The sequence below is a fragment of the Coenobita brevimanus genome, chromosome 20 (genome assembly GCF_032717465.1).
Source record: "Coenobita brevimanus isolate Jiangsu-jjx chromosome 20, ASM3271746v2, whole genome shotgun sequence".
NCBI classification, from domain to species: domain Eukaryota; kingdom Metazoa; phylum Arthropoda; class Malacostraca; order Decapoda; family Coenobitidae; genus Coenobita; species Coenobita brevimanus.
In genome coordinates, this window is record NC_136973.1 from 18,467,990 (window position 1) to 18,485,499 (window position 17,510).

The 17,510-nt window shown below is 43.3% G+C and overlaps 1 protein-coding gene across 1 annotated transcript in view; it reads left to right on the forward strand.

The window, feature by feature from the left end:
- The first annotated feature begins 3,999 nt into the window (after positions 1-3,999).
- LOC145391921 (uncharacterized) overlaps positions 4,000-17,510 on the forward strand; it is a 216,960-nt gene continuing 203,449 nt past the window's right edge. Inside the window, exon 1 of the mRNA XM_080266412.1 lies at positions 4,000-4,046. Coding sequence (XP_080122538.1) covers positions 4,000-4,046 — 47 coding nt within the window. The remainder of the gene's footprint in view (positions 4,047-17,510) is intronic.

Below are 17,510 nucleotides of genomic sequence, written 5' to 3' on the forward strand. Positions count from 1 at the left end.
AGACCAGACCAAACCAGACCAGACCAAACCAAACCAGACCAGACCAGACCAGACCAGACCAGATCAAACCAGACCAGACCAGACCAGACCAAACCAAACTAGATCAGACCACACCAGACCAGACCAGACCAAACCAAACCAAACCAGACCAGACCAGACCAAACCAGACCACACCAGACCACACCAGACCAGACCTTGCCCTCCTCCCAGTTCCGTATAACACAGCATGGTCCTCTAAGCCACTTTTACACAACAAGTTTATAGTAATAGCCATGTTGTTATTTTTTTCCCACCACGGCCATACCACCAACTCTCGAGGCTCAGGTTTTTTTTCCCAGGATGATGCATGTAACTTGCCTCATGCAGGGACTTGGCATGGAAAAGTGGCCGAGTTCTGGAAGCTGCTGCGTGTGTGTGTGTGTGTGTGTGTGTGTGTGTGTGTGTGTGTGTGTGTGTGTGTGTGTGTGTGTGTGTATGTGTGTTGTATTCTTTGCTTCTGGGTCACAACCAACTCATTAGTAAGAAGAGGAACTGATTAGAATAATGACGATTACTATAATTGTGATCACAGCAATGATGATGATAATACTGATGATGATAAGGTTGATGATGGTGATGATAATGATGATGATGATGATGGTGATGATGATGGTGATGATAATGAAAGTGATGGTGATGATGATAATGATGATGATGATGATGGTGATGATGATGGTGATGATAATGAAAGTGATGGTGATGATGATGATGATGATGATGATGGTGATGATATCTTAATCACCATCTTGCCTGCCGTCTCTCACCCTCTCTCCTTTAGTCCCGTACATCTTCACTCCTTATCTCCGTACCTCTCCTAATCCATCTCTCCCTGTCGTTGTCACTGCCTACCTGGCTAAATACTGACCTATACCTACTTATCCGTCTACCTACCTACCTACCTACTTACCTACCTACCTACATTATTTCGTCTTCTAATTATTTCTTGCCATCTCCAGTTCATCCATAACCTCTCACCACCTTACCTCTCATCACCTTCCCTCTTCCCTTCTTACCTCTTCCCACATGACCTCTTGCCTCCTTACCTCTATCCATCTCACCTCTTCTCACAGTACCTCTCTCCACCTTCCCTCTTCCTTCCTTACCTCTATCCATCTTACCTCTTCTCACAGTACCTCTCTCCACCTTACCTCTTCCCACCTTGCCTCTCACCACTGTGCCGCATCCCACCTTACCTCTTGCCTCCTTACCTCTATCCACCTTACCTCTTCCCACCTTACCTCTATCCACCTTACCTCTTCCCACCTTACCTCTATCCACCTTACCTCTTCCTACCTTACCTCTATCCACCTTACCTCTCTCCACCTTACCTCTTCCCACCTTACCTCTTCCCACCTTACCTCTTCCCACCTTACCTCTCTCCACCTTACCTCTTCCCACCTTACCTCTTCCCACCTTACCTCTTCCCACCTTACCTCTTCCCACCTTACCTCTTCCCACCTTACCTCTCTCCACCTTACCTCCTCCCACCTTGCCTCTCACCACTGTGACGCATCCCACCTTACCTCTTCCCACTTTACCTCTTCCCACCTTACGTCTTCCTACCTTACCTCTTCCCTCCTTACCTCTATCCATCTTACCTCTTTCCACCTTACCTCTTCCCACCTTACCTCTCTTCCTACCTTAGCTCTTCCCACCTTACCTCTTCCCACCTTACCTCTCTTCCTACCTTACCTCTTCGTTCCTTACCTCTATCCACCTTACCTCTCTTCCTACCTTACCTCTTCCCACCTTACCTCTTCCTATCTTACATCTATCCACCTTACCTCTTCCTACCTCACCTCTACGTACCCAACCTCAAACCACCTTACCTCTCCCCCCCCTCTCTCTCTTTCTCTCTCTCTCTCTCTCTCTCTCTCTCTCTCTCTCTTACACACACACACACACACACACACACACACACACACACACACACACACACACACACACACATACCGCTCGCTGGTGCAGTGGTAACGCTCTCGCTTGCCAACTGGTGGACGGGAGTTCGCGCCTCGCTCAGGTTGCGAAAAGTTTCACTGACGAAGTGGGTGGTTACTGTCCCCCTTGAGCAAGGGGACGGGTGTGTGCGTGTGTGAAGGTCACAGCCTTGCCCTTAGATCGGACTATATGAGCTCTCAGCTCACTTCCGGGAGGGTAAAAGCTGACGATCACGACCATCAAGTGATCCTGACCGACCCGGTGAATTACACACACACACACACTCCAATATGCCCACATTTTACCTAACCAACATTCGGAATAGAACACGAAAAGTAAAAAAAAAAAAAAGGTCTAAAAGCCAGAGAGAGAGAGAGAGAGAGAGAGAGAGAGAGAGAGTTTTAACCAATGTCGCCTCTGTCACAGATTTTCACATCATTGTGTCTCAGTTTCTCTCTCTCTCTCTCTCTCTCTCTCTCTCCCCAACACCTAATCTGAGCTCAAGTGTCTGTGAGGTTTGGATTTCGAAAGAGAGAGAGAGAGAGAGAGAGAGAGAGAGAGAGAGAGAGAGAGAGAGGAGGTGGAGAGTGAATAAGTAGAGTGAGCGAGTGAGTGAAAGACTGCAGTGAAAACAAAAAGGAAGAATCGCAAAAGCAAATATGCAAAAGAGCAAGAACAAATCCAGAGACCACCGAAAGCAAGGAAATAATAATAATAATAATAATAATAATAATAATAATGATAAGGGTAATAATAATAATAATAATAATAATAATAATAATAATAATAATAATAATAATAATGATAATAATAATAACAGTACTAATAATGCCAATAATAACCCAATCAGGTAATCACACCAGGCCTGCCTGCCACTGAATTAGGCCAGTCACTAGCCAATAATTCTCGCTGCCTCAATTACCACCACCTCTCGCTGCACTTAGCAAACATCTCATGGAAATTCACCCGGGTATTGGCCATTGGAGGTCGATGGCAGGCAAATTAGCAAGATGGGTAGCGATTTTGGATTCAGTTCCGGATTCTGGCCGAAACACTGGAAGAATTGCGGAAGTGATCTTGAATTCAATATTAGATTCCCATGCCCTTAAGACTGAAAGAATTACGTGAGCAGTTTTGGATTCAGTTTTGGATTCTCATGGCGGTAAAAGAAAGATTACGTTGGCGATTTTGAATTCAATTTTGGAATCTCAGGGCTGTAAGATTAAAAGGATTATTGGGGAAAGATGAGAAATTCTAGGTATGCCGTTTATGAGAGAGAGAGAGAGAGAGAGAGAGAGAGAGAGAGAGAGAGAGAGAGAGAGAGAGAGAGAGAATTTCAGGCTCAGCTATAGTGGATTCAGGATTGGATTCTCAAGCCGTATGATTGGATGGATTATTAGAGATAGATTAGGAATGTTAGCTTGTATAAGATTGGCCGTGTGGAGAGGCTGCAGAATGAGAGACTGACTAGAAGAGAGTATGTGTGAGACGTGGAGGGGGAGAGGGGAAAGGGGTAGGCCAAGGATGAGATGAAGGGATGGAGTGGAAAGAGAGGTAAGAGAGAGGATATGGTGTGCGCATGTGGAGAGGTTGGAGAATGAGAGACTGACTAGAAGAGAGTATGTGAGTGAGGTGGAGGGGGAGAGGGGAAGGGGGAGACCAAGAATATGGGATGGAGTAAGAGAGATATATGAGAGAGGGGAGTGTGAGATGGAGGGAAGGCAGCTAAATGGCAGAGTACAGGGCAACGTGGCGGCGATTTATTTGTGGCCACCCTTTACGGGATTAAGGCGTCTGGCAGTAGATAGTTTATTCAAGTCAGTGGCACCAACACGTGATTCTGTCAAGGTTGTCAAGTGTACCAAATGCCAGAACACTGCTGCACTCTGATGCTGTACCACGTTCATGTGTTTCCAGCTGTATATGTGACTCCAAATTGACCCCAGAGATCCCAGGTCAGGTCAGATTTCCCATCCCCGTGACCCCGAATCCCAAATTAGTCAAACAGTCGAGTGGGATGCCATGTGGAACAGATTACCCCCGTCCTCAGATCTGACCCACCCGCTGAGGTAAATATACCTGATTGGTGAGGGAGGCTGGGTGTGGGGTGGTGGGGGAGGGGGATGTGTGTGTGTGTGTGTGTGTGCGTGTGTGTGTGTGTGTGTGTGTGTGTGTGTGTGTGTGTGTGTGTGTGTGTGTGTGTGTGTGTGTGTGCCAGACGTTGTTACAGCAGTTGTAATCCCCGTGCACTACAGGCTGAAGCTACCCTTTCCTGTAGTCCACCATCCCCCTTTCAGTTGATAGGGAGGGAGCTGAGGGGCGTATGCATAACAATACCCATTTTACTTTAACTTGGCCTAAAACTGCCATCTCTCCATCTTGAATGCTGAGTAGTTGTAACAAATTAACATTTAAATATGATGCTAGTCAAGAGGAAGTGCTGTCATTGGAATATAGAGTCATAGCACTGTCTTTTTCTGTTTTTGAGCTACATGGAATATGCTACAAAAAGCCAAACTCAGAAGTAAAAAATCAAAAGGCAAAAAGCAAAAGGCAACCCTCTCTATCATGAAGGTGTTCTTAGAGGCGATATAAGCCATTCTACATACTGGTGATCAATATTGTGTAGCTGTGTGTGTGTGTGTGTGTGTGTGTGTGTGTGTGTGTGTGTGTGTGTGTGTGTGTGTGTGTGTGTTGATGATGATGTGCTTGTGTATGTAATAGTGTTAACTGTAGCTACTGAGAGAGAGAGAGAGAGAGAGAGAGAGAGAGAGAGAGAGAGAATCACCCCAATCTCTTTCCTCCGTTCTCATATTTCCTCCAATCTTTCCTCCCCACTCGAATTCACTCCAAAAATTCCCTCCTCTTTCACATTCTTTCCTTCCCTCCATTAGCCTCCTAAATTCAGTGAAGTAGGTATGCAGGTTAGAAGGTAGGTAGGTAGGTAAGTAGGTAGGTAGGTAAGTAGGTAAGTAGGTAGGTAGGTAAGTAGGTAGGTAGATAGGTAGGTTTTCCCGGCTTGGATGTAGCCATGCTAGAACAAGCATTTTAAATTGGTGTTTTTCAGGTCATGGTTCATTGGAGTACTTTCTCATGGGTCTCTCTCTCTCTCTCTCTCTCTCTCTCTTCCAGTGTATTAGCAATATGCCGGGAATCGAACCCTGGACTCTCAGGTGAGAGCCAGGTAGCATACCACTTCACCACGACCAGGTAAAAGTTATCTCACATTGTCACAATCTCACCTGAGTCCCGGGTTCGATTCCCGGCATATTGGTAATATATTGGATGGTTTCCTGTGTACAGTACAGGTTTCTCTCTTCATTCTGACTTGCCGTAAGTGCTTGGGATAGATTAAAAGCATCTACTTGCCCGAGTGCCAGGGGGTTAACTCACCCTCTTCAGGCCCACAGTGGGGGCGGAGGGACATTGGTTACAAGATTATGACAACGTGAGTTATTTTTACCTGGTCGTGGTGTAGTGGTATGCTGCCTGGCTCTCACCTGAGAGTCCCGGGTTCGATTCCCGGCATATTGGTAATATATTGGGTGATTTTTCCTGTGTACAGTACAGGTTTCTCTCTTCTCTCTCTCTCTCTCTCTCTCTCTCATAAAAACAATAGAGCGCACTGACAAAACAATCGGTGTACATTTGCAAACACTAGACTCTACCCTGCATCAATAGTACCCTGAAAATAAAACAATAGCTAAGACAGTAGTGTGCTATCAAAACACTAGCTCACTAAAAAACAATAGCTCGTGACAAAACAACAGCCCATAGCAAAACAATACCCGGATGGCAAAGAGGTAGCACAAAACAACAGCCAGACAACAAAACATTAGCCAAAGACAATTAATAGCCACATGACAAAACAATAGCCAGAAGACAAAACAATAGCCACATGACAAAACAATAGCCAGAAGACAAAACAATAGCCACATGACAAAACAATAACCACATGACAAAACAATAGCCACATGACAAAACAATAGCCAAAGACAATTAATAGCCAGATGACAAAACAATAGCCAAAGACAATTAATAGCCACATGACAAAACAATAGCCACATGACAAAACAATAACCACATGACAAAACAATAGCCACATGACAAAACAATAGCCACATGACAAAACAATAGCCAGAAGACAAAACAATAGCCAGAAGACAAAACAATAGCCAGAAGACAAAACAATAGCCACATGACAAAACAATAGCCACATGACAAAACAATAGCCACATGACAAAACAATAGCCACATGACAAAATAATAGCCACATGACAAAATAATTGCCAGAAGACAAAACAATAGCCAGAAGACAAAACAATAACCAGAAGACAAAACAATAGCCAGAAGACAAAACAATAACCAGAAGACAAAACAATAGCCAGAAGACAAAACAATAGCCAGAAGACAAAACAATAGCCAGAAGACAAAACAATAGCCAAAGACAATAGCCAGATGACAAAACAATAGCCAGAAGACAAAACAATAGCCAGAAGACAAAATAATAGCCAGAAGACAAAACAATAACCAAAGACAATAGCCAGATGACAAAACAACAGCCACATGATAAAACAATAGCCACATGACAAAACAGTAGCCACATGACAAAACATTATCTAGCTTTCAAAACAATAGCCACATGACAAAACAATAACCAAAGACAATAGCCACATGACAAAACAATAACCAAAGACAATAGCCACATGACAAAACAATAGCCACATGACAAAACAATAACCAAAGACAATAGCCACATGACAAAACAATAGCCACATGACAAAACAACAGCCACATGACAAAACAATAGCCACATGACAAAACAACAGCCACATGACAAAACAATAGCCACATGACAAAACAGTATCTAGATTTCAAAACAATAGCCAAAGACAATTAATAACCATAGGAAAAAACAATAGTGTATGGAAAAGCAATATCAAAACAAAAGCCGGTTCCTATGCACTAGCCCTCTAAGAAAAAAGAAAATAAAAACACTAGCCAGCGCTGACAAAACAATAGCGGGCTGACTAAATAACCGCGGTGACCTAAATCCTGAACACGCTCCATCCAACCAAGAAAATCCTGAAGAAATTGCATCCCGCAGAAAGATATAATGCCGGAATTTATTTCATTCTCTCTCTCTCTCTCTCTCTCTCTCTCTCTCTCTCTCTCTCTCTCTCTCTCTCTCTCTCTCTCCAATTTTAATCTCTATCACCTCTCCCCTTACTCCTACCTTTTCTCTCCTTCCCTTTCTCTCCTCATTTTCAACCCTTTTCACTCCCTCTCTCTTCGTCTCTTTGTTCCCTGCTTTCTTCCACCCATGTTTTGTTTCTCTTCCTCCCTTCATTGCTGTTTTTTCTTTCTCTCAACTTTCTTTCCTTTCCTACTGTTAATATTTTATTTTATTTTTGAAACACAGAACTCTTTTTAATCATTGGTTATTATTATTATTGTTATTATTATTATTATTATTATTATTATTATTATTATTGATGTTAATGTTATTAAAGCTTCCCACATGGCTGTGGGAATATATAATATTCTTACATACTATAAAAAGCGTACAGCCTTCCAATGTGGTCAGCATAATGGCACAGCTGTGGGTTTCTTTTGGCCAACTATGGTGGCAGTCCCTCAACCGGGTCTTGGGATATTATCTGCAACACAGAAAAGTCAGCCATGCTGTCTCGAGAACCGCTTCAGCTGGGACACTGACATTTTACTACAAAGTACCTTCAGGCGGACGCAGGCCGGAAGGGAGTATGGTTCCAGTTGATTGATTATTGTGGGATCGCCTGGGGTCAAAAATTGGTACTTTTACCGATATTCAGGATGTCAGCTAATTATCCATGAGGGATTAAAGCTACAGCCACCAAACTTGGTGGTCCTGTAGACACTGATGACCTAAGGTGACATGCACAAGATAGTGACCTTGACCTTAGGGTCTCATTTTAATTAGGCTTCTATAGTCGCGGCGCACGACTCTGAGGTTGTCCTTATCGTACCCTGGCAACCTACCATTCCAAAGAGCGTCAGGTTTCGTATCATACTATATACGAATCATATTATTATGACCGAATATATTATACACAAATATTATTATACACGAACATGTTATACACGAATCACATGCGTCTCATATTGTTCACGAAATAAGACGCACTTTTGAATGGTAAGATGCCAGGGCACGATAAAAATAACCTCAGAGTCGCGCTCCGCGACTACAGTAGGCAACAAGTGCTCGTGGGCCCTTCGGGTCCCTCGCACTTGCTCCTGCAGAGGGCTCTCGCGTTTATGTGCTGTTCTAGTGTAACGTTGTCACTTGGATTTTTTGCAGCTAACCAAATGATCGTGTTATTTGCAGCTTCGGGAATGGAACCCAAGTTGTCCGAACGCAAGTCCGAAATACTTTAGTTGTACCTGTGGGCAAAAAATTCTACGGAGATCCTATACCGGGCACCAGGAGCGCCGTTTTTGGGCAAAATGTGATCGCTCATTAAATATAGTAAAAGTTTTTCAATCATGATGAGACCAAGTTTTTTCACATCAGCGAATTTTTTGCGATTTTTGTGCCAATTTTGGTGCGATTTGAATGTGTAGTTTCGGCTGCCCAAAACACACACACACACACACACACACACACACACACACACACACACACACACACACACACACGGCTACTGCTATAGTATATTAGATGGCTGTGGCAAGAGCTTTTTTATCAAAACTGTCCTTGGACACTTTTACGGTGTTTTAGTTTTTATTATTATTATCCTTAGTGTTATTGTTGTTGTTGTTGTTGTTGTTGTTCTTCTTCTTCTTATTATTATTATTATTATTATTATTATTATTACTAGTAGTAGATGTAGTAGTACTAGTAGTAGTAGTAGTAGTAGTTGTTGTTGTTGTTGTTGTTCTTCTTCTTCTTCTTCTTCTTATTATTATTATTATTATTATTATTATTATTACTAGTAGTAGATGTAGTAGTACTAGTAGTAGTAGTAGTAGTAGTTGTTGTTGTTGTTGTTCTTCTTCTTCTTCTTCTTCTTATTATTATTATTATTATTATTATTATTACTAGTAGTAGATGTAGTAGTACTAGTAGTAGTAGTAGTAGTAGTAGTTGTTGTTGTTGTTGTTGTTTTTGTTTTTGTTATTGTTGGAACAGTATAGTTTTTATTGTTTTTATTATCATTCTTTGTTATGATGATGATGATGATGATGATGATGATGATGGTGATGGTGACGATGATACTGGTGATGATGATGGTGATGATTATTGTTATTTTATTATTATTATTATTATTATCATTATTATTATTATTATTATTATTAGTAGTAGTAGTAGTAGTAGTAGTAGTAGTAGTAGAGTTGTTGTTGTTGTTGTTGTTAAAACAATGTTGTTTTCAATTGTTTAATATTATCATTCATTATTATTATTATTATTATTATTATTATTATTATTATTATTATTCATGACCCTTGGGGGTAGGGGGGGTTTTCAAGAATACTCCCCCAGCATCCCTGCTTGTCGTAAAAGGCGACTAAAAGGGTTGGCGGAGGGTTAGTGCCCCTCCCCGGAAAACAACTAAAAAAACAAACAATAAGCCTCGGACAAGGACTGACCAAACGATGACGACCAAGGACCGGACAAAGGACATGGTTATCGGAACGTGGAATGTAAGGGGAGCGAATGATGAGGTGAAAGAGAGAGAGAGATTGTCCAGGTGCTTGAGGGTGCGAAAGTAGATGTATGTGAAATAACTGAAACAAAATGGAGAGGAGAAAGTGTGAGAGAATGGGAGTATGGATGGGGTATATGTGCAGGAGTAGGTGAGAATGAGAGAGCAAAAGAAAGAGCGTGTATAGTTGTGAGTAAAAGATGGAAGAGGAGCATAAGACAGTATGGATCAGTTGGGTCAAGGATTGTGTGGGTAAAGTTGAAAGTTGGAATACAAATGTGGGCGATTGTGTGTGTGGATGCGCCAACGCAAGATCGTGCTAGAAGAGTGAGAGAAGAGTTCTGGACAAATGTAGAAGTGTGCATGGAAAAGTTTGGAAGGCATGAGAGAGTGTTTTTGATTGGTGATATGAATGGTAAAGTTGGGAATGTGAAGGTGGATGGAATAGTTGGTGAGTGGGGTGTGCCTGCTGAGATAGATGAGAATGGGAGTGCGTTAGTGGACATTTATGCTGGGAGGGGGTTGGTGATAGCCAATACCCTTTTCAGGCATAAAATGATCCACAGGTATACATGGCGAGTGATGAGAAGGGTGGGTGGTGAACTGAATGAAAGGAAGGCAATGATTGATTATGTGTGTGTGGATGAAAGGATGCGAAGATGTGTAATGGATGCAAGAGTTTATACAGGTTGGGGGAGTGGACTTTCTGACCACTAGTTGGTGGTGGCCAGAATTAGAATTCAAGTAAGATGGAGGAATAGAAGAAGGGAAAGACGAGAGGAAGGAGTAGTTGCAAGGAGAGTGGAAAGGTTACAAGAGGATGAGAAAAAGGCAGAGTATAAGAGAGAAGTGGAGGAACGATTGGGCAAATATGAATTGGAGCAGATGGGAGATGTGGAAGGTGTGTGTAGGATATTTACAGAAGAAATGTGTGCAGCATGTGATGTGGTGTGTGGAAGGAAAAGACGGAGGGGGGGGTGCAAGGAACAGCGTGGTGGACTGAAGAGGGGAAACAGGCTGTGGCACAAAAGAAGAAAGCATACAATGAATGGATGAGAAATAGGGGCGTGGAAGAAGTTGAGAGGCGGAAAAGAGAGTTATATGTAGAGAGAAAGAGAGAGGTGAAAAGATTAGTAAGAGAGAGAGTAAGAAGAGAGTGGATGAGGAATTTGGAAGGAATTTGAGTGTAAAGTGGAGGGACTGTAAGAAAATGTTCCGAAAAGTGGTGAAAAGAGTAAGACAGGGTGGAAGTGAAGTTAGCAGGGGAGTGAAAGATAAAAATGGTAGATTACTAGTGGAGAAGGGGGAAAAAGTGAGCAGATGGAGAGAACACTTTAAGGAATTGTTGAACATAGAGGATGAAAGTAATGCGAGTATAAGTGGCTGGGGAATGGCTGGGAGAAGGAGGGAGGTGAGAAGACAGGTAGAAATCAGTAGGATAGAAGTTGTGGAAGCAATGAAGAAAGTTAAATCGGGGAAAGCCCCAGGAATTGATGGAGTGTGTGGTGAAATGCTGAAGCATGGGGGAGAGATAGTAGTAGAATGGATGTGGAAGATGTGCAGATTGGCCTAGGAGGAAGGTAGAGTCCCGGAGGATTGGAAGTCAGGTATAATTATTCCCTTGTACAAAGGAAAAGGGGAAAAAGAAGTGTGTGGTAATCACAGGGGCATTTGTCTTCTTAGTATAATAGGAAAAGTGTATGGTAGGATACTTATTGACAGAGTTAGAGAAAGAACAGAGAAATTAGTTGGAGAAGAACAGGGAGGCTTTAGGAGGAGTAGACTGTAGCACCAGTCGAGCAGGGCAGTACTCCCGAGGTGGATGGAAAGCTGATGATAGGGAGTGCTGGAGCTCCCGTTTCATCAGCCCTCAGGACTAGTTCCTGACCATCCCCCTTTGCTGAACTTTTTCAGTGTCTCAGTTACACAGAGAGTAGACCAGCATGCTCTCCAGTACAAATTTCTCTATCTATCTTCACCAAACTACATGCACAGTACACACTACACTTCTATTCAAAATTAACCAAAAATGGCGTTGATTCACCCAGCCTCGGAGTCCCCAGGGGGGGGGACCATAAATGCCCCCGCCATCTGCCCCTCTCCCGGTGACGACTCGAGGTGCCTGGAACCACTGTCTGACTCTCTTCTTCTTCATTTCTGCAACATTCGCGGCCTTTCATCTAACTTTCGCTCTGTTGAGCACCACCTCTCCTCCTCTAAACCTCACCTTCTTTTTCTAACGGAGACTCAGCTGTCTGAGGCAACTGACAGCAAACCCTTTTCTGTATCCTCCTACTTTCTCTATACTCATTTCAAAGCCAAAGGTGGCTGTTGTGTATACATATGCAACGACTTATCTTGCTCTCGTGTTCCTGAACTTGATTCTTCTGAATTCTCCACTCTCTGGCTTCGGCTTTCCTGTCATTCTCTGACTAAATATATCTGTGCTGTTTACTTATCCCCTAATTCTACTGACTATCAAAAATTCTTCGACTATCTTACTTCTACGATGGAACACATTCTGTCCATTTCTCCTTTCTCTGAAATCTCCATTCTTGGAGATTTCAATGTTCACCACCACCTTTGGCTCTCCTCTCCTTTCACGGATCCACCTGGTGAACAAGCCTACATCTTTTCTATCCTTAATGACCTAGAGCAGCTTGTACAGCACCCTACCCGTATCCCTGACCGCCTTGGAGAGAGCTCCAACATACTTGACCTCTTCCTCACAACTAATCCTTCTGCTTACTCTGTTAATCTTTTCTCTCCGTTGGGCTCCTCCGATCACAACTTTATTACCTTACCCTGTCCTATCGCTCCAGTACGGCCTGCGGACCCTCCAGGGAAACGTCGTCTCTGGCATTTTGGAGCTGCGGACTGGGAGGCCCTCAGGCAGTACTTCTTTGATTTTCCCTGGAATGATTATTGCTTCCATGGCCGTGAGCCATCTGAGTGTGCCTTGCGCATTACGGAGGTTATTCTCTCGGGCATGGAAGCATACATTCCTTTCTCATATCCTTTGACTAACGCAAGAAAGCCTTGGTTTAATCACGCTTGTTCTAATGCTGTCCGCAACAAGGAGAAGGCCTACAAAAGGTACCGGAGCCAACCCACCCCTGAATCACATAATCTTTACGTTTCTGCCCGGAATCGTGCTAAGTCTGTTCTTCGCTCTACTAAAAATAATTTCATCCATACTAAATGCTCTCAACTCTCCAACTCGAATTCTTCTCGCTCCTTCTGGCACCTTGCCAAAAATCTTTCTAACAACTTTACCTCATCATCCTTCCCTCCTCTTTTCTACTCTGATGGTTCTGTAGCTATTTCTTCTACTGATAAAGCAGATCTCTTCGCACAGACTTTCTCCTCCAATTCCACCTTAGACGATTCCGGTGCTGTTCCTCCATCACTTCCCCCCTCTGACTTCCTCATGGCTGACATTAAAATTTCTTCAGTTGATGTATTTTCTGCCATTACTGGCCTCAGTACTGACAAGGCATATGGGCCTGATGGGGTCCCTCCTGTTGTTCTCAAAAACTGTGCTTCTGTGCTTACACCCTGCCTAGGCAAACTATTTCGCCTTTGTCTGTCAACTTGTACCTTTCCTTCTTGCTGGAAGTTTGCTCTCATTCAGCCAGTCCCAAAGAAGGGTGACCACTCCCAACCCTCCAACTATCGTCCAATTGCTTTAACGTCCTGTATTTCAAAAGTTTTCGAGTCAATTCTTAATAAAAAATTTTAAGGCATCTTTCCTATCACAACCTTCTTTCCGATCGTCAGTATGGGTTCCGTCAGGGACGCTCCACTGGCGATCTTCTCACCTACCTTTCAGACTCCTGGTCATCCTCCTTTCGGGACTTTGGCGAAAGCTTTGCCATTGCACTTGACATCTCAAAGGCTTTCGATCGAGTCTGGCATAAATCTTTAATTTCCAAACTGCCCTCCTACGGTTTCTACCCTTCTATCTGTGCCTTCATCGCTAGCTTCCTTTCTGGTCGTTCTATAGCCGCTGTCGTAGACGGCCATCGTTCTTCTCCTAGATCTATCAACAGTGGTGTTCCTCAGGGCTCTGTCCTATCACCAACTCTCTTCCTTTTATTCATCAATGATCTTCTAAGCTGTACATCTAACCCTATCCACTCATATGCTGATGACTCCACCCTTCATCTTTCCATTCGGTTCCCGCAACGCCCATCTCAACAGTTACTTCAAGAAACAAGGGATGAGGCTATGGCACACCTAATGTCTGACTTGGCTCATATCTCTGACTGGGGTAAAAATAATATGGTTGTCTTTAATGCATCTAAGACTCAGTTCTTACACCTATCAACCCGACAAAATCTTCCACAGGTATACCCACTAATGTTTAATAATATTCAGATTAATCCTGCATCATCCTTGAACATGCTTGGGGTTTCATTTACTCGGGACTTATCTTGGAAAGATCATATTACATCTCTTGTAAAATCTGCTTCCAAGAGATTGGGTGTGCTAAGCCGACTCCGCTCTTTCTTTACCCCTGCACAATTGTTGACTCTATACAGGGGTTTTATCTGCCCCTGTGTGGAGTACAACTCTCATGTGTGGGGAGGCTCCCCACATACAGCTCTTCTCAATAGGGTGGAGTCAAAGGCTTTTCGTCTCATTAACTCTCCTCCTCTTACTGACTCCCTTCAACCTCTGTCTCTTCGCCGCACTGTTGCATCTTTATCTCTTTTCTATCGCTACTTTAATGGTCACTGCTCCTCTGAACTGTCTGCTTGCATTCCTCCACCTCTACGACGGGCGCGTAGCACCCGTCTGGCAGCAAACTCTCATCCCTTTTCTGTCCAACTCTCTAATGCAAGAGTTAACCGTTACTCCCAGTCTTTCATTTATGCAACAGGTCAGCTCTGGAACTGTCTCCCTCTGTCTGTATTTCCTCCTGCCTATGATCTCCAGACTTTCAAACGCAGTGTGTCCAGGCATCTCAAAATGATCGGATCTTGAATTTGGCTCTCTATTGTATTTTGTTTTTCTCTTGGAGGGAACTGTTACTGCGGGCTCATGGCCTTTGGTTCCTTCTTCCTTGCATAAAAAAAAAAAAAAAAAAAGGAAGGGAAGAGGTTGTGTAGATCAGATATTCATTCTTAGATCTTTAGTGGAAAAGTTTCTAGACAAGGGAAAGAAGTATGCGGCTTTCATGGATTTGGAGAAAGCATATGACAGGGTGGATAGACAAGGATTGTAGAAAGTGTTAAAAATATATGGAGTAGATGTGAAGTTGTTCAATGCTGTGAAGAGTATGTACGATGGTGCGAAGGCTGCAGTGCGTGTGGATGGTGAACTAAGTGAATTTTTCTCTTTGAAAGTTTGTTTGAAACAGGGATGTGTCATGTCTCCATGGTTGTTCAATCTGTACATGGATGGGGTAATAAAAGAGGTACAAGGTAGGTTTGTGGATGTTGGAGTGGCCCTGGTGAGAGAGGATAATGTTTGGAAACTCCCTGTACTGTTGTTTGCAGATGATACTATGTTGTTGAGTGAAGACGAAGGGGAGCTGCAAGGCTTGGTGGATGAGTTTGGGAGAATGTGTAAGAAACGGAATCTAAAGGTGAATGTAGGGAAGAGTAAAGTGATGGTCTTTGAGAGAGGTGAAGTCAGTGAATGTACAGTGAGGTTGGATGGTGAGGAATTGGAAAATGTGAGTACGTTTAAGTATTTGGGTAGTGTGATGAGTAAGGATGGAGGTTTGGAGGGTGAAGGGCTTGAAAGGGTACAGCAGGGAAGAAAGGTTGCTGGTTCTTTGAAAGCAGTGATAAGAAACAGGGAAGTGAGCATGGAAGTGAAAAAGTTACTACATGACAGTATTGTGATACCAACTCTAACGTACGGAAGTGAAGCTTGGACGTTGTTGGAAGGACACAAGTCGAGAGTGAGAGCAGTGGAAATGAGTTGTTTAAGAGGAGCCTGTGGAGTCACATGGAGAGACAGGCTGACGAATGAGGATATAAAGGAGCATTGTGGTGTGGATGTGGATGTGATAGGAAGCGTTATGAGGAACACACTGAGGTGGTTTGGCCATGTGGAGAGGATGGAGGGTGAAAGACTGACAAAGAGAGTGTATGTGAGTGAGGTGGAGGGGGGAAGAGGGAGGGGGAGGCCGAGGATGAGATGGAGGGATGGGGTGGAGAGGTATATGAGAGAGGGGTGTGTGAGTTGGGAGCAGGGCAGTGAAATGGCTGGGGACAGGTCGACTTGGAGGCGATTTGTTTGTGGCCACCCCAAACGGGATTGAGGCGTCCGGCAATAGACAGATAGATAGATTATTATTCACTCTCATCTTAAATATCGAGACCAACTGCCTAGCCCTGGGCTCCTACGCTCCTCATGGGGCAATGTAGGCTTGGATGATGGATGGATGGATGGATTATTATTTATCTTCCGAGAGACTTTCCACGCTGGTGAAGTTTGCCATAGCCTTTACTAACCCCTTCACTACTAGCAAGAGTGCCGGAGAGGGACGCCTTCACGTGGTGGCACTGATATAACCTGGTATTTCCACTGCCTGGTTATACCCACGTCCCTCAACCCCCTCCCCATGAGGATGGTGGAGTGCAGGAGATGGGCTACGACCACAACAACAACAACAACAGCAGCAGCAGCAGCAGCAACAACAACAACAACAACAACAACAAAACAACAACAACAACAACAACAACTACTACTACTATTACTACTACTACTACTACTACTACTACTACTACTGCTGCTGCTACTACTACTACTACTGCCAGTACTACTTTTAATACTACCAGGACTTCTTTCTCTACTTCTGTTACTGCTGCTACGCGACTACAACTTCTGCATTGCTACTACTACTACTCCTACTACTACTACTGAAACTTGGAAAACAATCAAGTAGACAAAGAGTAAATGAAACCTATATAAGATCACCTTCCCTCCATCTCTCCTTCTCTCCTTCCCTCCTCCTCCTTCCCCTCCTTCTCTCCTTCCCTCCTCCTCAATAATCTGACTTGCAGTGTGGTTATGTCTCTCATTCTCACGGTGTATTGTGGTTACATGTGTCACCAGTTTTATTTTTTTGTAATGACCTCGCCCTTCATCCCCATCTCTCTCTCTCTCTCTCTCTCTCTCTCTCTCTCTCTCTCTCTCTCTCTCTCTCAAAATCAGTCAGTTAAGCTCGTAGCACCAAACGTTGATGAATTTATTTAACTACGAGTCACTTTAATAAGATTTGATCCTATATTACGACCCAAATTTACAAAGCCTTAAGGAGAGAGAGAAGCAGGGGACGGGACATAAGTTATGGTGGCGACTGTACATGTAAAGATTTAGTGTATTTTGACAGCACGTGTACAGGTATTTTGACAGTACGTGTACAGGTCTTTTGAAAGCACGTGTACAAGTGTTTTGTAAGCACATGTACAGGTATTTTGAAGGCACGAGTACAGGCATTTTGGAGGCACGTGTACAGGTGTTTTGGAGGCACATGTACAGGTTTTTTGTAAGCACGAGTACAGGTATTTTGGAGGCAGGTGTGTTGTGGCGGTGCTTTGGGAAGGGTGTTTAAATATGAAACAGAAGGTTTGAATATATAATAGAAGGTAACAGGTTTGGGTCGGGGCGATGGGCAGGCGAGGAGGCGAAAAGGCGTGTGTAGGAAATATATTTATATCTTTTTCCAAGTATTATTTATCTACAAGTTAGTCAAGCCAAAAAATTTAAAAATGAAAAAGTAGTTCATGCTTTTCTGTTCAGTATTATATTAGTTTTATATTTTATAATGTTTACTAAAAGAAATGAAGCAGTATTTTTTCGTTTTTCTTTATTCTTTATGAAAATAAT